Source organism: Momordica charantia (assembly GCF_013281855.1).
Source record: "Momordica charantia cultivar OHB3-1 chromosome 6 unlocalized genomic scaffold, Mcharantia_2.0 BLBB01000006.1, whole genome shotgun sequence".
In the NCBI taxonomy this organism is placed as follows: Eukaryota; Viridiplantae; Streptophyta; class Magnoliopsida; order Cucurbitales; family Cucurbitaceae; genus Momordica; species Momordica charantia.
Genome location: NW_028275164.1, coordinates 23234994 through 23260053, shown reverse-complemented (window position 1 = coordinate 23260053; position 25060 = coordinate 23234994). Strand labels below are relative to the sequence as shown.

The following is a 25060-nucleotide window of genomic DNA, read 5'->3' as shown; positions in this document are numbered from 1 at the left end:
TCGACCGATTTAACCGACTAATCGGTCGGTCGGCGCAAGATGGCACAGTGTAGAAGTCAGTTTCCATGATGGATTACCGACTAGGCGTCGGGATCGGTCAAAAACCGACCCCGAGCGAACCGATGCTCACCCCTAGCCCATTATTATACCAATTCAAGACTGGACATAGCCATAGTTGGGTGAACCAGTATTTGTTCATTTTAATCAATATACTTTTAAAACGTCCATTTTAGTCCAAGTTTATTAAAATGTGCCATAGATTTATATTAAACAATTTCCATTGAGTATAAAATTTATGTTAAAATTTAATAAATAGAAACTAAAATTGTCACTTTTTTTAATGATACAAGTATCAAAACAGACGTTTTAAAAATATAAGAACTAAAATGAACAAAAATTTAAAGTATGGAAACCAAAATGAACGTCGTGATAATACATAAATCAAAATGAAGAAACTACATGAACCAATATAAAATTTAAATTAGATATCTTAATTAGTTGAACTAAACTCAAGTTGGTGATCAAAATAGTATTTCAACCTTATTTTCAAAATATCATGTACCAATAACATTATAGCACATAAAGCCAAAATCTCTTTTAGGTCGTTATATAAGCCAAAGCGAACATAACTCAACGATAATTGACATATATCTCAAATTAAGAAGTTGTGAATTCGATCCCTACCCAACATATTGTACTAAAAAAAATGACTCTTTATAACAAGTTTTGTCACCAGGTTTCTATTTTTTAATTATGTTTATATAGTAACGAGTTTTCTATATTGTCATTTATTGTAAAAAAACGTTTTTCAAATCTTAACCAAAAAGAATTTAATTTGAAAAACTGATCTAAAAAAATAAACAAATAATAAAGGCCCATGTTCAAGAAGTCAAAAAGTGGTCTTTGTGAAGTAAATGAGCACTAACTAGCAAAAGCAAGATTAATAGTTCTAATTAAGCACGCGGAAACTCACCCATTTGTCCATAAAACGTCTCATGATATCTCTGCATATTTAATGGCTTTCACCAAACTTTCATAATGTTCAATAAGAGGGTGAGAAGACCTCACTCAATTTGATTTGGTTCGGTTCGGTTCTAGAGTTTTCAAATTGAGCCAAACGATTCAGCTGCTCGAGAAAATTCACTTTTAACACAAACCGGTTCCTATGACTTGAACAATATATTGTAAGGCATAAGGTTCTCTCCTCGTGTTTATATTGTTTCGTTGAAGTCGAGCCCGAGCCATCAACAAAACGATATCATATTACTTCACTCTCCTAAAGATTTGTCTGGAAAGATACTCAAAATGCAGTCTTTTTCTTGCAGAACCAGATTGGTAATCTGCAACAATCTGATCCAATGTATATACAATGAAATGGTGAGGAATTCTTTCAACTACCTAAATCGATTTCCTACCAAATCAACAGAAAACTTTTGGTCGTCCCATTCTTAGGATGATAAGTTAACGACATTATGAATCTCACGGCCACCATGTCTTTTCAGTTAGATTGGTAGAAAATACATACCGAAACCTTGAGCTGTAAGGTAACCACTCGATGATCTGAGATGCTTTCTTTCCAGTCCGATGATCCATACATTTTTGTATCGAATCGTGGAGTTCCACATCAACATTGTCGGAAACTCGTTTGAGAAGTTCATCTGGGCTGATGGATGCTTCGCGTGCAAATCTTTCGAGTACCTTTGGTAGGAATACTTTCTTTGACTTCTTCACAACTATATTTGCTTGGAGAAAGTCCCTTTTGGCCACTTCTAGTTCCTCTTTGACATTTGATGCAGTGTACACTTTCAGCTACAAGTTTAAACAGGCCAGCTACTAAGTAATTCTTTGCAACATATTGATCAGAAAACCACACAATTCATATCTTGGAAATGATAAAGATAAACTGATATATATCAATGGAAAAAGAAATTAACTTATAAATTCGTCTTATTATATTTCCAAACAAAGGAATTCTATTCTTTACCTTCTAAATTTGTTCTAAATAACAGGGATAGAATTTGCTCATGAAAAAGATCTAAGGTTCCTTTAATAGATCGAAAAGAAGTTACCACAGGATCCGAAGAGGCGCCAGTGCAGAGGCCAAAGCAAACAAGAGGTTGAGGACTTGGAAGGCCCAATTTTGAAGAGATAAGTTGTCTTTCTTCCCCAGACTTTTTCCTCAGTGCAGTGGAAATGATAGTTTCAAGCCACTGTAGTTTATACAAGAGACAAAATAGAGAATGTGAATGAGCCACATCTCTTCCACCCATACAAAGACATGGTCAAAACTCGAAACTCAGAAACTTCCCTTCAACATCTTTCTTTTTACAGGGTGTTCAAACAATTAAGAATTCGAGAACAAGTTATTACAACGGTGCCAAAATCACAAGAGAAGAGTGCATACCCATCCTATTCGGGGAGTTTTGAAGCAAAAAATTGATTGCTCTATTGCATTTGCACTGATGATATGGCCACCGATGTTGTAAGCAGCCTGCACTATACAGAGAAGCCCGTCAACAATGCTTGTCTATCGAAATGAACGAAATTTACACGCAGGACATGAGAGATTAGAAAGAATAGTGGGGGGAGGAACAAACGAGCAGAAAGATTGTCAATCAAAAATATCTATCTCAAATTTCTTTGTACATAAGACATTTATATGCATGAGCATGGACTGCAGACAGAGAAATGCAATACCTTATGAAACAATGCCAACCTTCTTAGAGAGCTCTGGGGAATTCCATATGCCAAATATGCCTGGACAAGAAGGGAAAATAAGCTCAACAACTTAAGAAGCACGAACTGAAAATGTCACAATTAGCTTATCTTACATGCATTAGAAGAGCATTATACACATTTATCCAGAATGCAGTTTGAGCATCAATCTCCATTTTACTGACATTCACTTTTTCCAGTTGCTCAACTAATACTCTGAAACCCAAAAAAAAAAAAAAAAAACATTAGTCTCTATATATGAAATATATAGGGCAAAATACATTCTTGGTCCTTGAGGTTTGAGGTAGGTGTCTATTTGGTTCTTGAAGTTTCAATATGAACATTTTTTGTCCCTGAGGTTTGAAGTAAGTGTTTAATTGGTCCCTGAAGTTTCAAAATGAACACTTTTGGTCATTAAGGTTTAAAGTAGGTGTCAACTTGGTTCCTGAAGTTCTAAATGAACATGTTTGATCCTTGAAGTTTGAGAAATAGTTTTAAATGATCCCTGATTTTTTTTACTGTTAATTAACATAAATATTAAAATGACGTGGCAAATTGCAATAATTATTTATTGTAGTTGTTGATGTGGCAAATTATATTAATTAAATGATGTATGTCCGATATGAATGGCGGACGACGGCGATGGTCGCCGGAAAAAGGGTAGAAGAAAGAGAGAGGAATAGATGAGGAAGGAGAGAGAAAGTACCATCACCTACATATATGTTATTTAATTAATATAACTTGCTACATCAACAACTATAATAAATAATTTAATTGCAATTTGCCACGTCATTTTATTCTCAAACTTCAAGGACCAAACATGTTCATTTTAAAACTTCAGGGACCAAGTTGACACCTACTTTAAACCTCTAACCAAAAGTGTTCATTTTGAAACTTCAGGGACCAATAAGACACCTACTTCAAACCTCGAGAACAAAAAATATTCATTTTGAAACTTCAGGGACCAAGTAGACAGCTACCTCAAACCTCAGGGACCAAAAATGTATTTTGTCCAAATATATATGTCTAAAAAAAAAATAAACCTTGAATCAAACATCTCCGAGACAATAAAAGAAAAGTTATGTTGGGATGGCTAGGGTAAGCAAGGGTAAATGGCATCAGAGTATGAGTCCAAATAATCATTAAAAAATGAACTCCTATAATTCACTTAATTTTCAGAAGATAACAAAGTGAACGTGCCTTCCTTTTATGGGTCCCCTAACCCAATAGATATTGATGTTTCCGTTCAAGAAACCTACCTATACGTGTTAATTGCGAACGAGGCACGAGAGAACTGGCTGTTATTGGTTGATATCCAATGTATTTCCAGCATTGCTTTCCCACTCACACATTGTTCCTCCAAAGGTCCACATTGGGGCTGTTTAACATCGGGGAGGGAACCTCTCTTTTTTTGAGCCTTGTTTGATGCCACCCTATGCAGAGAGCAGTATATATCAGCCATGCACCTCACCATCTCTTCCGATAACTTGCTTGGACACTCAAAAAGATGATCCTTTAGAGTTCGAAGAGAAGTTCTCTTCACCTGTGAAATTGTTTCACGAACCTAACAAATTACTCTGATGAGACCATTTCACTACACAGGACATAAGGCAATGATTACAAAGCACATAAAATTTCAATATGTAGAATACTTAATGTCATGTGTTCCTGAGGCAAGAAACCTTCTTCGGTTCTGTTTTCATTCTAAGGAGTTATCATATTCAGAAATTCTATTATATTCTACAAATGGTCGCTACTTGGAATCTAGTATGGTTTACAACTAATGATGCTGTTATAGGAAGGATCCAACTTAATAGTGATATCAATTACTTCCTGTTCTAAGCAAATTTAATTTTCACTAAACAAGGCAAACCCAACAACGTATACATTAAACATACCTTTGAAGTGCCTGAAGAAGTTTTTCCTGTATTTATGTTGCTTTTGCCGCCAAACAAGGAATTAGGACCAGCATTTGAGGTTCTTTTTCCCAAGTCGTTTACAGAGAAGGGTTGCAAAGGTCCTAAAGGAAACTTCTTTGAAGAACAAAATGCACTTGAAATGACACTTGGGTGCTTTCTTGATTCATGCTTCCCATGAGCTGGAGAAGCTGTGACAGAATTTTGCTGAGAAGATGGCTTACTAACACATTGTTCAAAAATACTCCTATAGAGGGAGAGCACATGCTGTTCACGGTTTGCGACCTCTTCCTCAAGTAATTCAATTTCTGTGATCAAATCCTTTGTCTGGGAAAAATGTACTTTGGTAAAGGCAAGTATGAAATCAAATAATCTGTCAAACGATGCCTTCACTATAAAAATTCTTTATATTTAATGTATTGGAATACTTGAGGATATTTTAAATTTTAGATTCAAGTCCCCACCACTGCCCTTGGAAATGTATACTAATAAAGGAGCTATTGACCATTTGGACAATGCACGTGAAAAGGTGAAATTCAGTTCTCAGTAGAATTACCTGGGCTAAGTGCCTGTGCCCAGGAGATAAAGTACTTGATGCACGACCCATTGCCCTTTCAAGCATACTTCGCATGGATCTCTCTTGTTGCAAGCGCAGCTGTAGCAGCTCAATCTGCAATTTTAATGTTTACAAATTGACATGTCAAAATATCTTCCACATAACAGGTAACTGAATTACTTTATGATAGTTCATTGACATGACTCCACATTTATTGATCTCTGAAAGTAGACTACCACAGTAAATAGTTTGTGTGCAATCCAACTGCACGTGAATATGAGAAGAGAGAGAGAGAGAGACTAGATGCTTACATCATTTTCCAAAGACGCTCTGTGTTTAGATGATGAATTATCATTGAATTTAGTAGAACTCTCATGCAGAGGACTTTGGGCTCTAATACCACTTGTAGAAAGTGGGGATGCCTGTTAATACAACATTCACTTAAAATGTGGTAATTTAAGATAATTTTGTCACAGTTAACATACAAGATCCAATAAGCCTCGGGGCATTTTGGAAGAAAGCAAATAAAAACGATACACGTAACATAAGAACGATGGCTAGGATTTGTTTCCTCACTTGTGCGTCACTTTGGTCATTCTTCTTATTGGAATGCAGAACCCCACCTCTAAAGACATTGGAGTTCCTGTCTGAAGAACTGAAGGGGGGAAAGAAGAAGAACAAGATGATCACAGTTAGTGACATGGCGTAACGATTCTAATAAGTGGGACAGATAAATCATCAGTTTGTAGGTTTTATAAAATCTTCATGCTGAAACTTCGATAATGAAAATGAACAAACAAAGGAGAACATTATCTGAACATACAACCGTCCTTGCCAATTTTTTCCCTGTCTAAGTTTAGTTTGCTCATGCTGCAAATCGATGAATTAAGAACTTCATTTCATTGCATTTAAACCCAGATCCAGCTTTCAACATTCAACATCAAGAAAGTAGTGAAGATGCAAACAGGGAAACATATATCAATTTGCACATAAGTCTCTCCACTCTCCCTTCTCCGGGTTCATGATAAGCAGACAAGAAGAAAGAAAGCAGAACGATGAAATCAAAATGCAACAGACAAACGATTCAAACAATGCAAACAAAACCTTCTAGAGCGCCTATGCCGGGCATGAACACGCTGTGAAGCTAAATAATCTCTAAGCTCTCTCTTCCCCGCACCCGTTTCTTCTCCACGCATATCAAATCCACTCATTATTGTTATTCAGAATACACATTCTTCCTCTATTAAACCACTAGATAATTCTACTTCCCCACACAACAGAGATCATAAAGAAATAGGAATTTGAACTGCGCTATGAGTGAGGTCTTAAATGAAAGAGAGAAATCAAAACAGCATCCAAAGATCGAAACCCAAAATTTTGTTTTCAAAGATGGAAAGATGTGTGGCAATTACCAGTCGAATAACTGTGCAGTGGGGGTTGCCCTCTCTGCCCCTGCCAGAAAAATAAATTCGACCACCTTTGGGTTGTTGATCGCATTCAATTCGAGAATTTAATTCATCTTCCTGATCAAGTTTTATCTCTCTGTCTTTTCCACAAACACATGGACTGCAATCCAACAAGCCGTTGAAGTAGATCGATTTCTGGTTTCTGAGATGAAAAGTAGAAATTGGAGGGTTTTTCAATTTTGTGTTTTCTTGAGAAACGTGTAATTAAAACATGCCTATATTTCATAAAAATGCAAATTTTTTCATTAAAAAGGAAAAAAAATAAGGTTTAATTGCACTGATAAAGTAGTATGCTTCGAGTTGCGATCTCTCTCTCTCTCTCTCTTTCTTTTTTAATAATTTGAGGGGGTGATTCCATCGAAAAGTAACGTTTTAAAATTTATAGGGATCAAAAAATTGGCATTTTAAAAATACATCCATTAAAATAAACAAAATTGAAATTGAAAGTACGGAAACATGTTTAAAAACTATCTTAGTCCATGTAATTTCGAATAGTTTATGTAAGTTTGATTTTTTTCATTTCGGTCCATTTTGATTTTTATAGTTTCAAATTTTGTTCGTTTTAGTGTCTATATTTCTAAAAAGTTCATCTTGGTTCATATTCTTTAAAAAGACTATTTTAATCTCTTAATTTCTATTTTGTCTCATTTTTATATCAAAATTTTAGTACGACATTCCACCCCTAAATTTTTTTAAATGTGGTCCTAACGGTTTTTGTTTTATATAAATTCTGTAAATAATAATCAAAATTGTCACTTTTAATAAATATAGAAACCAAAACAAACATTTTAAAAGTAAAAATTTAAAATAACAAAAGTTAAAAGTATGATAATAAAATATAGACAATTTTCAAAATATATAGATCAAAATGAATTAAAATCGAAATAATAAAAGATAGACAATTTTCAAAATACATAGATCAAAATGAATTAAAATCGAAAGTGTAGAAACTGCTCAACAATTTTTCTGATGGTATATCTCTATCACTCCTCATGTAAATTTTTTATGGTCAATTACAAATATGGCAAAAAAAAAAAAGAGTAAAATTAGCAAAATAACAAGTACATTTAGTTTTTTAAAATATAGCATTAAAAAATCTAATTTTATAATTACAAATTTATCCAAATTAATATATATCTGTAATATATCTTATTACTGATATATGTATGTGATCTACACTTGATATACTTACAATATATATTTGATATATATCTAATCAACTACTGATACGAGTATCTGATATACTATCGATATTATCTCATAAAGTGAAAATTTTTGCTATATTTGAATATTTTAAAAATAGGTGATATATTTTGAAATACATATAATATTTTTTATTTATGAATTATGACGAAGGAAATAAATAAAAATAATTTTACGGAATCTATTATATTATCAGGTATTTTGAATTCACCCGCGGTTGTTTCAATCGGGGATCTTTGTAAATTTATTAGGCCTGTCCATTATCGTTTATTTATTTTCGCTCTTTTAAATTCCCTTTAAGATTCCTAAAAAATAATAATTAATAATAATAATTAAAAATAATAATAATAAGTCCCTCCAAAGAAAATATCAGCATTTTCATCCACATATTTTTACACCATCCATAAATTTCTTTAAACACAATTGAAATTTGAAAATTAGTATTCATTTTTAAATGTGATAATTAAAGCATTACTCTAACCATTGAAGATTTGTCAAAAAAATTAACACAACAGTCACGTAATTACTAAATATTTTAATACCAAAATTAAAAACTAAGGATAGAGACACTAGAGAGACATACACAAGAAAAGAGAGAAGAAATAAATTCTCAAAATTGATTAATCAAAGATGAGGAATAGAGGCAAGGTTACAAGAGGAAACAAAATCTAGGAATAACCTCCTAACTTCCCTAACAAAAAAGGAGATTTATTTGCTAAATTTAAACACAAAATCTAAACAACTTTAAAACAACTTCTAACTAAGTCCACATAATCTTAACTTCTAACTAATTCAACACTCCTCCTCAAGCTGGACTATACAGATTGAACAGTTTCAGCTTGATCAACAACCTTTCAAATACGGGTCTCAAGAGTCCTTTTGTTAGGATATCTGCAACTTGATCTGATGATGGAACATACATCAGATTTATAATTTTCTCTTCAATCTTCTCCTTGATAAAATGCTTGTCAACCTCAACATGTTTAGTACGATCATGATGCACTGGATTGTGTGCAATAGCAATTGCAGCCTTGTTGTCACAATAGACTTCCATTGAACTATCAAACCTGATCTTGAGTTCTTGGAGGAGGAGTTTCAGCCACATTATCTCACAAATACCATGAGATAATGCCCTGAATTCAGCCTCAGCACTACTTCTTGCAACAACTGATTGTTTCTTACTCCTCAATGTAACAAGATTACCCCATACGAAGGTACAATATCCTGTCGTAGATCTCCTATCTTGAATAGAACCTGCCCAATCAGCATCTGTAAACACCTTAATCTTTCTCTCATCAACCTTTCCGAAAAATAATCCAAGCCCTGGAGTTCCTTTAAGATATCTAAGAATATGATACACGGCTTCCATGTGTTCTTCAGTAGGAGCATGCATGTATTGACTTACAACACTCACTGCAAATGCAATATCCGGCCTAGTGTGGGATAAATAGATTAATCTTCCAACAAGACGCTGATATCTCCCTTTATCAACGGGTACCCCATCTAGGCTCTCTCCCAACTTATGATTGGGACTTATTGGAGTATCAGATGGTTTACATCCAAGCATTCCGGTTTCCTTCAAGAGGTCTAGTACATATTTTCTTTGACACACAGACATACCAGTTCTGCTCCTAGCAACTTCCATCCCTAGAAACTACCGAAGTGTTCCCAGGTCCTTTATTTCGAACTCCTTTCCAAGTGCCTGTTTTAGTCTCTCTATTTCTTCATGATGGTCACCTGTGACAATAATATCATCGACATAAACAATGAGGATGGTGATCTTACCTTGAGAGTGCCTATAGAACATTGTATGGTCAGTTTGAGCTTGGGTATATCCTTGTTTACAAACAGCCTTTGAAAATCGCCCGAACCATGCAGTGGGGATTGTTTTAAACCATAGAGAGATTTCTTCAGCTTACACACCTTTCCATCATACTTATCAATGTCAAATTCAGGAGGAAGGTCCATCTACACCTCTTCTTCCAAATCTCCATTGAGGAATGCATTCTTGACATCCAGTTGTTGTAGTTTCCAATCCAGATTTGCAGCAAGAGACAAGAGGACACGGATTGTGTTTAATTTTGCATCGGGTGCAAATGTCTCCTGATAGTCTACCCCAAAAGTCTGAGAGTATCCTTTGGCCACCAATCTTGCTTTATACCTTTCAATGGACCCAACATCCTTATATTTGACAGTAAAGATCCATCGGCATCCTACCGTTGGTTTATCTTGAGGACGATCAACTACTGTCCACGTATCATTAAGCTTCAAAGCCTTCATTTCATCATCTACCGCATTTTTCCACTGTGGATTGCTCATAGCCTCTTGAATGGATTTTGGTACCTCATTGGCTTCCAGATTGAGAGCCAAGGTCTGAACTGCTGAAGATAAATGACTATAACCAATACATCGAGCAATTGGATGTTGAGTACACGATCTCACACCCTTCCTAAGTGCAATAGGAAGATCAAGATCATTAGTATTGTCTTGAGGCACAATGGTAGATTGTTCAGTACCTAAGGACGAGATGTATTCATGACTTTGCTGTTGAGGCTGTGGTGGCTCCACTCCTCTTTGAACCGTTTGTCACCGAGAACAAACAAGAGTCTCAGGTTGCTTGTCACTTCGATTTGGGTTGACTTGATCATCTTCATTATTACAAGAAATAATAGGAACTGACTCTTCTATCTGAGTAATTGGGACGATCGGGATAGGTATTTTTGGCTGAGGTGACTCGGTATTTAGACCATCAATCTCAGGTATTTTTGACTGAGGGGACTCAATTCTGGTATTTAGATCGTCAATCCCCAAAAATTTCCATCAAGACTACTTGTAATAGGCTCAGTCTCCCCCTGAGGGGAATTTAGGGAGAAAAAAGATTGAGACTCAAAAAATGTGACATCCATGGTAGTGTAAAATTTATTGGTGAATGGACAATAGCATTTATAGCCTTTTTGAGTAGGAGAGTAACCAAGGAAGACACACTTTCTGGCTTTTGGCTCCAATTTGTGACGTTCATGATCATAAACATGAGTGAATGCAGTACATCCAAATATTTTGAGGGGAATTGTGAGGACAGATCGGATTTGCGGATAGATAGTGAGTAAGATTTCTAGTGGAGTGTTAAATTTCAGAACACGAGAGGGCATCCAATTAATGAGATAACAAGCAGTAAGGACAGCATCACCCCAAAAATAGTTAAGAACAGAATTGGTGAACATGAGAGCACGAGCAGTTTCTAAAAGATGCCTATTTTTCCTTTCAGCTATACCATTTTGTTGGGGGGTAATGACACAGGAACTTTGGTGAATGATTCCATTTTGAGACAGGAAAGTTCCCAATATTTGATTGAAATATTCTGTCCCCTTATATGTGCGAAGAATTTTGATTCTCGTATTAAATTGATTATGAATGAGAGAATGAAACTGTTGAAAGATTGATGTGATTTTTCTTTAAGTAAATAGACCAACAAACCCTAGTGTGGTCATCAGTGAAGATAAGGAACCAACGTTTATCGGACATAGTTTTGATGCGAGACGACCCCCATAAATCACTATGAATCATTGTGAATGGACTGGATGGTATATACTCAACAGAAGGATAAGATGTACGAGAGTGTTTTGCAAGTTGACACACTTCGCAAGTAAAAAGGTCATCTTTATGAAAAAGTGAAGGGTACAAATGTTTAAGATACTGAAAACTCGGGTGCCCTAAACGGCGATGTAAAAGTAGAATTTGTTGTTCCCTAGAATTCGACTCACTACCAACCTGAAGAACTTGTTTATTTCTTAGACTTGGTCCTCTGAAGTAGTAGAGCCCTTCAAAGCCATCAGCATTGCCAATCGTCGTTCCCGTTATCAAGTCCTGAAACAAACACTTAGAGTCAGTGAACAGGGCTTGACACTTTAAATCATGAGTCAACTTCTGAACAAAAATTAGATTGCAATATAATTTAGGCACATGGAGCACTGAGTGCAATGTAATGTTTGGGCTAAGAATAACAGAACCAAAGCCCTTAATAATGGCCGATGACCCATCTGCAAGCTTGACATGTGTCTGAATCGGGTTGGGTGAGTACATGGTAAACATATCATGAAAAGCGGTCATATGATCAGTTGCACCTGAATCTAAGATCCACTGATCGGAATGCTGCTGACTTGTTAAAGCTGCACTAAAAATACCTCGTTGTGCCACAAAACTTGACGAAGGAGTAGACTCAACCGGCGGTGTTAAGAGGCGATAGAGCTGTTCAAGTTGTGCCTTCGAAAATGGAGGGAGAGAGGTGGCCAAATCTTGGGAGTTTGACATACTAGGGCCCACTTGATAGCCGGAGGAGCTAGTTCGAGAAGATGGAGTATTTGTAGGTGGAGGTGGCCGATAATCCCCTGATAAATTCTTCCGTTGAGGACGACCATGGAATTCCCAACACTGATCTTTTGTATGGTTTGTGCGCTTACAATGATCACACCATAGGTTGTTCCGACGAGTAGATCGGGATGAAGGTGGTGGTGGACCTCGTGCCGCCAGAGCTGATGATTCCAGTGAGAGGGACAAAGGTTTTGTATGTGTATCACCCATCATCACACGTTTACGGCTTGACTCCCAGCGAACTTCTGCGAAGATTTCGTCAATGGCTGGGATTGGCTTTGTGGCAAGTAAGCGGCCACGCACATCATCTAATTCCGGACGAATACCTGCAAGAAAATCATAAATTCGTTCCTTCTCGACATGTTTGCGGAAGCGTTCAGCATCCTTCGAGTTCTCCCATTCGAGATTGAGACATAAATCAAGTTCAGCCCACAACCTACGTAATGAGCTGTAGTATTGGGTGACATCGGATTCACCTTGTCGTAAGGAATGTGCCTTATTGCGTAATTCAAACAATTGAGCCGAGTTATCAAAATCAGAAAAAACCATAGTGAGCGCATTCCAAAGATCCTTTGCTGTTGAGTAGAATATGAAGGATTCTTTAATGTCCTCCTCCATCGAGTTAATGAGTCATGCCATGACCATTGAGTTTTGTGCATCCCATACGGAAAAAGAAGGGTCAGCTTCATCTGGTTCTGCTATCGTGCCATTGATGTACCCGAGTCGACTGCGGCCACGAATAACTAGGAGGGCCAATCGAGACCATTGCAGAAAATTTTTTCCGTTGAGTTTTGGAGAGGTAATTTGGAGCGAAGTGTTTTCAGAGATAGAGATGTGAGGTGTCGTGGATGTGCTTTTAGGGAGAGAAATTGAGGTCGTATTCGATCCGTCGGAACTCTCATCCTTGCGCACATCAGTCATCATGGCTGTTTAACCATTCTGGTGTCAATCTAAACCTAGCTCTGATACCATAAAAACTAAGGATAGAGACACCAGAGAGACATACACGAGAAAAGAGAGAAGAAATAAATTCTCAAAATTGATTAATCAAAGATGAGGAATAGAGGCACTATTTATAGGTTACAAGAGGAAACAAAATCTAAGAATAACCTCCTAACTTTCCTAACAAAAAAGGAGATTTATTTGCTAAATTTAAACACAAAATCTAAACAACTTTAAAACAACTTCTAACTAAGTCCACATAATCTTAACTTCTAACTAATTCAACAAAAATTTTCAAAAAAAAAATTAATACCAAACATTTAATTAACCTCACTAATGACGATATAATTTTATGTGCCATTTAGGATTATTTTCAAAATTTCACCGACTTAAAAGTATCATAATTCCAAAAGTTAGGGACTAAATAAAATTCCAATATAGTTTGACAAAAATGTAATCAATCTAAAATTTAAGTATTCGTGGTTTGAATTTTATTTCAATTTAGTCTTTATGGTTTCATGGTTAACTTCCTATATATTTTTTTTAATTCAATTGTAGGGACGTGGATCAAACTATTGATCTTAGGGATATTATATGTGCTTTTATCCACTCGAAGTTTACACAGACCGACATCTTATTCATGGTAAACGTCTTTATTGTTACCAAATGTCAATGGTTTTCTTAAATGCCATCTTGTCCATGACAAAAAATAGGGAATAGACTATTAAAATAAAGGGTAATTGTAGTAGGTAGCAAAAATAATTTATGTATTTCAAAAAATGTTATTTTCAAATATAGCAAAATATTTGAATTTTTATTTTTGGAATTTTATTATTTGATATACATCGAATATATATCTGTATTTGATATATATCCAATCTATATCTGTATCTGATATACATTCAATCTATATTTTATATACATTTGATGTACCTCTGATATACTTCCGATATACATCCGATGTACTCCTGATATCCATTATCAGATGTACTCATGATATACATTATTAGATGTATGTATTATACTCTATATATATATATATATATATAAAGGTGTGATAGTACCTTAAATTTATGATATACTAAATATATTTGCAACTAATATACTAAATATAAGATATATCAGTTGTTTAAATTCTAGTTTATCATTGCAATTAGTTGGTTGATATACTAATATTTAATGTTGATTACTATATCACTATTATTTATTCTATATTAATATTATTTATATACTAAATATAAGGGATATAAATTGTTTAAATTTACAAAGTATATCAGATTTTTAATTTTTTTTTACGTGCATGATCTACATAAATCTTTTATACAATACTTTATATTTCAAAAAAAATTTCACCATTGTTTTCATATGCAAAAATAGTGGATATAATATTATTACATAAGCACACATGTATCATAGTTATATTAGTAGATATTATGGTTATATAGAGGTATATCAATGGTAAATAAGAAGCATATTAAGTATATATCAAATAGATATCACTGTTATATTAGTGGTAAATTATATAATCATATATAAGAAGTTATATCAGTGGTATATCATTTGTATATCAATGGTAAATTAGAGATATATCAAGTATATATTACATATATATAAATGTTGTATCGGCGTGGTAAATAAATGGTTATCATACGTATATCAGTGGTAAGCTATGTCATAAGTTTGGTTTTGATTTAACCTAGAAAAACTAACTGTGCACCTCCTCGATCAATCCCTCAACCCCAACTCCCCGTAACCCACCCCCATCTCTCTCTGTGAAAAGTGCGGCCACGGCGGCCATTCCGACCGACGACTGCGACCATCCCGACCGGCGATGGCGACGGCGACAGATCACGACTGACGACGTGGTGCTCTTGAACGAACGACATTTTCAGTGTACTATAGAACGAAGACGTGGTGCTCTTGAACGACCAGCAAGGTTAGAGTCGATTGTTTCCTATTTAGTTTTATGATTGTTTGGTTTATACCCAATTTGTGTTTGGTTTATACCCAATTCGTGTTATATTGTTATCACTGTTATTAGTGATTTGAGGCTTATGGGTAATTTCTTTTTGGTTTATATTCTACCCAATTTGTGTCATCATTGTTCTTGGTTCATTGAGGCTTATGGGTGTTTGATCAATTCCTTTTTGAGATAGTCACCAAAACCAAAACATAAATGATTTTTTGAGAGGACTTTTGAATACCCAACGGGAGAAGATATCATACTTAACAAGTTTAAAATAGTAATCTGCCATCGGATCTTTTGGTATCAAGCATGAAATTAGTACATCTACAAAGCTCAATAACAAGTTTAAAATAGTAATCTGCCATCGAATCTTTTGGTATCAAGCATGAAATTAGTACATCTACAAAGCTCAATGCAGTAGAAGCAGAACGTAGCTATAAGTTAGATAAAAAAAAGAAACCTCGTTTTCCTTCTGAGTTTCCAGTTTCCATCATACAACTTGAGAAGATCCTTCAAAATTGGTTTTACTCGGTCATCGGAAAGTCCTAATGATCTAGTTGCAGTCAATGCAGTAGAAGCAGAGGGTTTATTTTCCATTTTGTTTAGATTACAGGTTAATTACAAGTTAGGGGTTAGCAGGGAGGGAAAGAAAGAGGGGAACATACCATTCTTCTTTTTTATTCTTTTTTTTTGTTGTTAAGTAGACCCATTCATCATATACATTATACATATCCAGATTTTAGAAGAAAAAAGAAAACAATGTGTGAAACAGGTGCTTTTCAAATAAATTTATGGTTGGTGTTTGAAATGCATAGAAACTCAAGTGAAGTAGAAGAAGAAGTCCATCATAAACCAATGTGTGATTTTGAAATAAGTTCACCAAATTCAAATGAGAGGATATCATGTGATGGCTTCACATGACCCATGTGACTAAAAAACACCAATAATCTTAATTTTATCTTAGTGTGGAGTGTGTCATTTTACCATTACCTTTCTACAGTGATTTAAAAAGCTCGAGGCGCACAAAAGCTCAATAGACCTCTGGAGCTTAAGCACGAGGCGCAAAAAAAAGCGCGGGCTTTTTTATGCGAGGAGCACTATATATAAAAACAAATAAAAATATATATATACACATATAAAATATATAAAAACCAAACAAGATTAGAAAATATCATAGATCTTAGCATAAAGAATCAATTGTCCACAAAAACATGAAAATGATCCTAAACTAGTATAAGTATGATAGTTCAATCTAAATATTAAACTCATCATCACTAAATAGTCCTTCAATTTCATCATTTTCATTCTCTTCATCATTAGACTTGTAGCCATCTGCATCTTCCTCCTCGGTGTAATCTTCATCATCAATCAATTGTATGGGTGTGGGTTGTGTGGATTGAGAAGCACTTGAAGCTCCAGTCATAGTCCTACTTCTTGACCTTGACGTACTTGCTCTAGAATGATAGGCAGGTTCTTCTTCTCCCGCAGCTCTCGAAACATCACCCCATGTTAAGGAGTCATCACCAAAGACAAGATCATTATCCTCTTCAGAATCACTATCCATTCTCCCTGTCAACCACTCATTACTATCATCGATATCCTTTAAAGAGATAGGGTCGATTGTGTTCCGCATGTTATGTCGTCGTTTCAATGCTCTATTATACTTTATGAAGATCAAATCATTTAGACAACGTTGTGCAAGTTTATTCCTTCTTTTGCTATGAAGCTGCAAAGTATAAAAGAAAAAGGTTCTATAACAATACTTCTAAGTTTCTAATCAAGAAGTTAAAAACATATTTCTCAGTGTCATAAAGAACTAACCTGTTCAAAAACACTCCAATTTCGTTCACATCCAGATGCACTACAAGTAAGACCTAGAATTCTCATAGCAAACTTTCTCAAGTTTGGAGTTGATACTCCAAAATCATCCCACCATTCCACTATTAAATTGAACTAAACTATGTTAATAACTTTCAACCGAGTAATGAACCAAGCATCATAAATTAGTACCATTAAATATTACCTGGAGATATTTTATTTCTTTGTCTAACCGCCATGGGTTGTCCAAATATCCCTTCAGCGTTCTTGTACTTGGTCAACTCCTGAATTATCTTGTCTTGTATTTCTGGAGAAGGGACCATTCTTGTGACACATGCATACATCCCATTAACAACTTCATCTTCTGTAATGTTCGGATTTGAATAGAAGAATTCTGGATTTAAATAATATCCTGTTGCATGCAAAGGACGGTGCAACTGAAGATCCCATCTCTGATCGATGATTTGAAAAACGTCCTTGTATTTGTCTTCCTTACCATTAAAAGATTTAGCAACGACCTCCTTAGCTCTATCCATGGCCTCATAAATATATCCCATAGGAGGCTTTTTCTCACCATCCACTAATCTAAGCACTCGAACTAAAGGGCCCTATACTTTAAGAGCAAATACAATTGTATTCCAGAATGATGCCATCAATATTGTCTGAACAACTCGCTTGCCTTGTTGTTCCTTGCTCCATTTGCTATTTTTCCATTCATCAAAAGTAAACATTATGCAAGCTGGCCTAACTAACTCAAGTTATTCTTATGACGATGTATGCTTGATAACGTTATGCAAGCTGTGGCAAAGCGAGTCTTAGCTGGCCTAATTAACTCCTTCTGATTCGTAAACTGCCTCATCATATTTAACAATCCTGGGCGAACATAAATAAAATTACTGATCTCTATGCCTCTTTTCTTCAATGTGTTACAGATATTTGGGATCTTGAATATGTCCTCCAACATCAAGTCCAAGCAATGAGCAGCACATGGTGACCAAAATAAATTTGGTTGTTTTGCTTCTAATAATCTCCCTAGTAACAAAATAAAATAAGAAGTTAACATATTATATTAGTTAGCCTACTTGAAATGTTTAACTTAACATAATACTAATTTGAAGAGGAGCAAGGAATTTGATTTCTTACCCGCCATTACATTTGCTGAAGCACTATCAGTAACGACATGTGCGACATTGGCTTCTCCAATGCGCTCAATAAAATCATCGAGTAGCTCAAATATTTTCTTTCCATTCTTGGCATAAGATGAAGCATCAATGGACTCAATAAATATTGTGCCTTTAGGACTATTAACTAAAAAGTTAATTAATGTCCTCTCTCTCCTATCGGTCCATCCATCGGCCATGATAGTACATCCAACATTGGCCCACTCTTCCTTGTGACTCTTCATCAATTCATGTGTTGCTTCTAACTCTTTTTTCAACAACGGCACTCTAAGCTCATAATAAGATGGTATTTTTAGTCCAGGGCCGAATTGTCCTATTGCTTCAACCATAGGCACAAAGCTTTCGTAATTGCAAGCATTCAAAGGAATACCGGAATCATAAAACCACCGCGCTATTCTTTGTACTGTGCGCTCCCTCATTTCCTTTTTGTAAGCTTCATTGAGTGTCGTTTGTTTGCCTTTCTCATTCTTTCGATTCAGAACTACTGACTCTGGATTAGGAGTAAAAAATGCATCAATCGGACCCTTCTGTCTTGGCTTCTTAGGGTCTAAACTTAGCCTTTGACTAGAAGGTCTCTTACTCGAACTAGTTAGGACCAAATCATCCTCGTCCTCATCATCCATACTGAAATCTTCGTCATCAATATCAGGTATAAGATTTCTTTGTTCTTTGATCCCCTTTTTTTTGGACATGTGCTCCTTAATTTCTTCCTTCACATGGTCCGGACATTTCTTGCATGATGTTGTATTTCTATAACCTCCAACAAGATGTTGTTTCACCCTATAAACGCCTCCTTTTGTTATTTTTGAACAAAAACTACAAATAAATATAGTCATATCTTGGGGATTTGCCAAAGTAGCATACTTCCATGCCAGATCTTTTCTTGAGCCTTCGTTAGACATCCTAAATTTTAATCGATAGTTAAAAATAAATGAAATTCTAGTGCTATTTTAGGGAAAGAAAATGAGAAAAAAAAAGAGAAAGAGAAAGAGCTTACTGTCCACAGTCCAAGTAAATTTGAAGAGGAGATAAAGTTGCTTGGTTGAGGACTCGGATCAATATAATATGTTGGAAAGTTGGACTGTTGAAGAATTAAGAAATCAAAATAGAAATATAGAACCTAGAGGGAAAGAGATGATTGTTCTATACTTCTGTTGGTGAAGAAAAAAATCAGAAATAAGAGAGATAAGAATAGAAACAGAGAAAAAGAGAGTTTACTGTTATTGCTTACAAACGATGAAACAAAGAGGGAGAGATGATGAGAGTCACGATCGCTTACAAAAGATGAAAGTTGAAACAAAGAGGGATAGATGCAGAGAGTGAGAGTCCAATTGTGGAAATTTAAAAGACTAGAGAAATGCAGAGAGAGAGAGAGTCGAAATTGAATGGGAAAAGATGAAGGAATACGAAAAAATTGTGACTGTTGAACTTTTTCGTGCATGAGAAGGAATACGAATAGGAATAGGAAAAGATTAAGATGATAATGAGTCAATGACGTGGGAGGAAAAAATAAATCTGTTGAGATTCTTTCCATTTTAAAAAAAAAAATCTCAGAAGTCAAATAAAAGTGGGGTGCGGGTCGTGCGGCTGTATTGTTTCTGTTTAAAAAAAACAGATCCTAAACGCAGAAACCCTTGCGTTTAGGATCTGTTGATTAAATTTTTTTTTAAACAAAAGCCCATGAAGCCCGCGCTTCATGGGCTTCGACATTTCATATGAGGCGAACGCTTTTCGCGCGCTTCATTCAGATCGCCTCGCCTTAATCACTGCCTTTCTGTTCTTTACCACCAAACTAAATGCAAAAGAAAATTATAAAAAATGTGTTGGTTTTGCTTCTACTTCTTATCCAAGAACCAAGTCAAAATTTATGAGATCAATGTTCCTTTCCCTTCCCTTTTTTCGGTTACTCTACAACTTTTGCTTCTAATTGGTTTGCATTTTTGATGTATTTGCTTCGGTTGTTTATTCAATGAGATTGGACAATGTTGATGTGGTTTGATTGTTTACTTGATGAGATTAGACGATGTTGATGTGGTTTGCTTTGGTTTATTTTGATGTTGGTGTGAATGCGTTGAGTCTCATTTGTTTGTTTTTATTTAGGAGGTTTAATTTTAACTTATTAATTCACAGGATAACTTTGTCTGAGTTTTCTAAAAGGAAGTCATTCTAGTCAAACTCTTTCATCGGGTGATTTTGATAATCCTAACCTTGCTGCTAGTAGTAAAGTAAGATTGGTTGGTAAAAGAAAACGCTCTAAAGGTGGTTCAGATGTATGGGAACATTTTGTCAGAGTAGAAGGATGTGATATTTGTGATATTGAATTTCCTAGGGCTGCTTGTAAATATTGTGAGACTACATATGCATGTGATTCTAAAAGGAATGAGACGACAAATTTGAAAAACACTTAGAGAAATGTAAGAAGTACCTTGAAGATTGTGTTGAAGGAGCGGGAGATTCTGAAACAAATTTGTTAGCTACATCGTTTACTCAAGAGAATTGTAGAACGATGCTTGCTTGTATGGCAGCATGGCCATATTGGATGAATTGCCATTTAAGTTTGTCGAAAGTGAAGGATTTCATAAATTTTGCAAGGCATTGAATCCTAAGTTCATAATTCCATCACGAATCACTGTTTTCAATTGTACATGGTTGAGAAAAAGAAGTTAAAAAGTGCTTTAACGACTGATACTTGGATTTCAGTCCAAAATATTAATTATATGGTCATAACAACTCATTTCATTGATGGTGATTATAACTTACATAAAAGAATTTTAAACTTTTGTCAAATAGCTAATCACAAAGGAGATACCATAGGAAGAGCAATTGAAAAATGCTTGCAAAGTTGGGACATTGACAAAATTTTTACTGTGACGGTTGATAATGCTAGCTCAAATGATGGAACAATGATATATTTGACTAGAAAGCTTAAGGAGAGAAACGTATTGGTGTTAGATGGTGAATTTCTCCACGTTCGATGTTGTGCTCATATCTTGAATTTGATTGTTGGTAATGCTTTAAAGGATTAGCATGTATCTATCTTTCATATTAGAAATGTTGTAAAGTATGTTAGGTCATCTCCTATAAGATTGCAAATATTTAAAGATTTTGCTAAAGAAGATAGTATTTCAACAAAGAGTTGTCTAACTATGGATGTCCCAACACGATGGAATTCAACCTTCACTATGTTAGATGAAGCAATTAAGTTCCAAAAGACTTTTGAAAGATTAGAGGATCATGATCGAAATTATATTGCAGAAGGTGACAGACCAACTAATAAAGATTGAGATAATGCTAGAGTATTTGTACGGTTCTTGAAAATATTTTTAGATGTTACTCTAAAATTTTCAGCATCCATGTCTATGACTTCTAATATATTCTTCCATGAAGTGTGTTTGGTTCAAGAAACAATTCGTGAATACTCTTTGTATAAAAATGACTTGTTGAGTAAAATGGCATTAAGCATGCAAACAAAATTTAACAAGTATTGGGGTGTAACTACAAGTGAGAAGATCAACTTATTGCTATATGTTGCAGTAGTTCTTGACCCTTGATATAAGTTAAATTATGTGAGTTATTGCTTTCATGAATTTCTGGAAGAAGAAAGTGCAAATTTGTGGACAAATAAGGTTGAAGCAGCATTACGTCGATTGTGTGATAACTATTATACAAGAATGTCAGTGCCAAAAGAATATCACTCCCAAACACAATCGACACCCGTAGAAGCATCAAGTGGTCAAGGTGAAATACCATCTATTTCTTCTAGTGCATCTAATGGAATTGGGATTTATTAGATACGTGCTGTTGTTCATGATAGATATAAACAGAGTAAGAAAAAAGATCCTTATGGAAAAACAGAGGTCACTCGTTATCTAGATGAGACTTGTGCTGAAGATGAAAATTTTGATTTATTAAACTGGTGGAAGGTGAATTCTAGTCGATTTAAGGTTTTAGTACTGGAGGACGGGTGTTGGATTCTTTTAGGAGTTCATTAACTCCTCAAACTGCGGAGGCACTCATTTGTGCTCAAAATTGGCTTCAATCTAAACCTCTTGATGATATGTGTAGACATCAAATTTGGTCTGGCTCAAAATTTATTTTATCGTATTATTTTATTTTTCACTTTATTTTATATATTTTTTTTATTTATTAAAAATATTTATTTTAGTTTTTATTTGTTTTTTAATTATTCATTTTCAAATTTGATTTAAAATTCAAATTTGAACTATAAATCCAACGTTCAATTTAAAGTTGGATAAATTCCAAATTTTCAAATTCATCCCAAATTCGAATTTGAATCATATTTTGACTTTTAAATTAAATTCAAAGTTAAAAAAAAACTTCTGAAAATAATTTAAATTTCAAATGTCTCATTTTAAATTGTGCAAATTTATTGTTTATTGGACCTACAACGATATATTGGTCAACGATTAATATTTTCAAAATTATGACTTAAATTCATCTTTTTGATTGCACAATATTTTCGAAATTCAGCCACAATTATATTTGGCATAAATTTCGAAAAGGGGCATTTGTAGAACCAAAAAATTTGGGTCAATCATAAACGGTCACGTCATTATCTATTTTATTTAGAGATTAATTATATATTAACCCTAATTAAAATTAAAGATAATTTGACAATTAAAATATGTAATTGGGTCATATGAGTATTGGTTCACAAGGCCCAAAACCCAATTTACCATGAAATAAAGTGGATTAATATTTAAATTTAAATAAATCCATTCAAAGAATTGGGCTTGACCGAAAATTACCCAAGCCCAATGGCCCACCAAAGCCTATGGAAACCTCTATAAATAGAGGGGACCTCATTCATTTTGGGGGTTCAGAATTTCAGAATTGAGAGAATTCACACCAAATTGAAGGCTCTCTGAAGACTTGAAGATTCGAAGACCAACTTGAAGACTTTGAATATTTGAAGACTTGAAAACTTTCGAAGAACATATAACTTCGATCCAAATTCAAGAACAAGCATCTCAATCTTCACATCAAGTTCGAGAGAAAGAATCAGAGGATAAAGATTAGAGATTGAATCCACTATACAACACATACTACAAATATAAAAGTTCAACTCCACGAAATATAATTTCTCCGGAAATTTCGTGTGAACAAGAGGATTTAAAGAAAATTGTTTTTTAGAGAGTTATTTTTAAATAAAATCTTATCTTGTTAACATTTCGAATTTACAATAAGTTGTTTAAGTTGTTATAAAAGGGGAATGAAATCTTTTTTTAAACGACGTTGATGAGTATGATTTTTGGAAAAGATTGTTTTAAGTAAAATTGATTTTTTTAATTAGAAATAAAAGATTTTCTTGAATTTTTTTTTAATTTCAAAATATATTAAAAATTATATTTTTATTTTAATTTAACAAAATTCGTAGGTTTTTTTGTTAGTTTTAAAAAATAAATTAAAACTTTTGTTTTTGTAAAAGAGTTCTTAATTTACATCTAAGTGTTGGTGTAATGGGAAGATGTTTAGTTTTTAATGTATATAACCTAAGTTCGAGTCTTTGAAAGCCTCATTTTATAATTATTTTGAATAAAAGATTTTGTTTAGAGTTTTTTTTAAACAAAATTCAAAAATACAAAATTTGTATTTTAAAAAGAAATATAATTTATATATTAAGTGGTGGCATATTGGTGAGACGTTTGAGTATTAGTTCTCATGTCTCAATGTTCCCTAAAATTAATATTATTTTTTATTTATTGTTTTTTTTTTGCTAAGTAATTATTTCAAAAACTCCAATGATGGGAATTGGAACATTCCAGTATTCTCGAGGTGCTTAATTTTCCTAATGGCATTCGTGCCACTCATACTTATTAATTCATATCTTATTACGAAATGCGAATTAATATAATATGAGACATTTAAAATAAAAACATTTTTTTGGACCAAATAAAATAATAAGATAATTTTTTACAAAATGTGGTACCGTTTTCGAACGGGTGTCGTAGGGTGCTAACACCTTCCCTACGCTCAGTAGACTCCCGAACCTAAAATCTGTTTTTCGTAGACTAAGTTTTTATATAGGTGACCAATCACACCTCGTAGATGATTGGTGGCGACTCCAAACCCTTATCTCGAAAGAGACCCTTTAGGGGATGACGTCGGCCGCTCCGCGTTGATGACATTGCAACAATATGTGTGAAGAAATCGATGGAGCAGAAGAAATTGATGAAGGTAAGAAGTCATGTCATGATAATATTTGTTTGAAAATTTTATTTATTCTATTTTATGAATTTTGATGAACTAATTGTGACAATAAAATAGATTTAGAATTGGGGCTTCCCAAATGGTTACATTTCTCTGTATAAAATGACATTTCTATTTCTACCTATTCACTCATGTAGTACTTTCCAGCTTTAAAATTTCAACAATTTTCTAACAGGTATTTCGACTTTGACTTTGTAGAAATGTCTCACTTAAGATGTCTATTTGTGAAATTATTGCAATATTTTTTCAAGTAAATGAATTAATAGTTTCAACCATATTTTTTTTCTTGTGAATTCATACTAGAATAGGCATTATCTAATTATGACATTGGGAGATATATGTCAGAGATCCAAATTCGACACAATCCATACTAGAGAAATATGTGATGAGAAAAAATCTCATACTTCTACCCAAGAAATAAGCAGAAAATAACTGAGAAATTTAAAGAAAGCAATAAAATAAAGAAACACAAGAATTAACGTGGAAAAACTCCAAACCGGAGAAAAAACCACGACCCACAAGGGAAAATCCACTATGTGAAAAATTATTACAATCACACAGATTTTTCTCCCCGACCCCAATTACACAAAACACTCTTTCAAAGCAAATACCACTCAGTTAACTAGAGTTGGTATACCAGACTTAAAGCATTTCAATTGAGATTATTAAAACCCGAGTCCATGAGCTCCTTTTATAGT

General features: G+C 34.3%; 3 protein-coding genes and 3 pseudogenes across 4 annotated transcripts; 1 reads left to right on the top strand and 5 right to left on the bottom strand.

Annotated features, from left to right (window-relative positions):
• Positions 1 to 1239: 1239 nt before the first annotated feature.
• Positions 1240 to 6579, bottom strand: LOC111021990 (electron transporter, putative (Protein of unknown function, DUF547)). 2 transcript variants are annotated; one of them, XM_022299135.2, is made up of 11 exons: positions 6292 to 6579; positions 5764 to 5842; positions 5499 to 5609; positions 5188 to 5301; positions 4614 to 4958; positions 3975 to 4279; positions 2832 to 2931; positions 2698 to 2757; positions 2405 to 2491; positions 2070 to 2210; positions 1240 to 1809 (listed from the first exon to the last, which is right to left on the bottom strand). In XM_022299135.2, the coding sequence occupies exons 1-11, from the start codon at positions 6396 to 6398 to the stop codon at positions 1480 to 1482; spliced, it is 1779 nt and encodes a 592-aa protein (XP_022154827.1). In that variant the 5' UTR covers positions 6399 to 6579; the 3' UTR covers positions 1240 to 1479. The 2 variants fall into 2 exon arrangements, with proteins under 2 accessions (XP_022154827.1, XP_022154828.1); XM_022299136.2 differs by having other exon boundaries at positions 3975 to 4258.
• Positions 6580 to 8522: 1943 nt separating this feature from the next.
• LOC148210978 (secreted RxLR effector protein 161 pseudogene) lies at positions 8523 to 9477 on the bottom strand (annotated as a pseudogene).
• A 347-nt stretch (positions 9478 to 9824) lies between these two features.
• Positions 9825 to 12842, bottom strand: LOC111021967 (uncharacterized). The gene is made up of 3 exons (XM_088125261.1): positions 11625 to 12842; positions 10537 to 10625; positions 9825 to 10428 (listed from the first exon to the last, which is right to left on the bottom strand). Exons 1-3 carry the CDS (start codon positions 12840 to 12842, stop codon positions 9825 to 9827), a joined length of 1911 nt encoding a protein of 636 aa, XP_087981387.1.
• Positions 12843 to 16384: 3542 nt separating this feature from the next.
• Positions 16385 to 17288, bottom strand: LOC148210977 (uncharacterized). The gene is made up of 3 exons (XM_088125953.1): positions 17156 to 17288; positions 16954 to 17072; positions 16385 to 16858 (listed from the first exon to the last, which is right to left on the bottom strand). Exons 1-3 carry the CDS (start codon positions 17271 to 17273, stop codon positions 16385 to 16387), a joined length of 711 nt encoding a protein of 236 aa, XP_087982079.1. The 5' UTR covers positions 17274 to 17288.
• A 555-nt stretch (positions 17289 to 17843) lies between these two features.
• Positions 17844 to 19033, bottom strand: LOC148210976 (uncharacterized; annotated as a pseudogene).
• Positions 19034 to 20154: 1121 nt separating this feature from the next.
• LOC148210975 (zinc finger BED domain-containing protein RICESLEEPER 2-like) lies at positions 20155 to 24463 on the top strand (annotated as a pseudogene).
• The last annotated feature ends 597 nt before the right edge of the window (positions 24464 to 25060 follow it).

Bases quoted from the DNA above. Each gene is read 5' to 3' on its own strand.
- LOC111021990 (XM_022299135.2), bottom strand. From the start codon at position 6,398: ATGAGTGGATTTGATATGCGTGGAGAAGAAACGGGTGCGGGGAAGAGA. The intron at 5,843-6,291 runs GTTTTGTTTGCA...TCCCCCCTTCAG, and splicing joins CGGCATAGGCGCTCTAGAAG to TTCTTCAGACAGGAACTCCA. The intron at 5,302-5,498 runs GTAAGCATCTAG...TTAAAATTGCAG, and splicing joins GAGCGTCTTTGGAAAATGAT to ATTGAGCTGCTACAGCTGCG.
- LOC111021967 (XM_088125261.1), bottom strand. From the start codon at position 12,842: ATGGAGGAGGACATTAAAGAATCCTTCATATTCTACTCAACAGCAAAG. The intron at 10,626-11,624 runs GTTGGTAGTGAG...GAGTCCCCTCAG, and splicing joins GAAATAAACAAGTTCTTCAG to TCAAAAATACCTGAGATTGA. The intron at 10,429-10,536 runs GTCAGTTCCTAT...AACGGTTCAAAG, and splicing joins CCAATTACTCAGATAGAAGA to AGGAGTGGAGCCACCACAGC.
- LOC148210977 (XM_088125953.1), bottom strand. From the start codon at position 17,273: ATGGTCCCTTCTCCAGAAATACAAGACAAGATAATTCAGGAGTTGACC. The intron at 17,073-17,155 runs GTAATATTTAAT...TCAATTTAATAG, and splicing joins AAGAAATAAAATATCTCCAG to TGGAATGGTGGGATGATTTT. The intron at 16,859-16,953 runs GTTAGTTCTTTA...TATACTTTGCAG, and splicing joins ATTGGAGTGTTTTTGAACAG to CTTCATAGCAAAAGAAGGAA.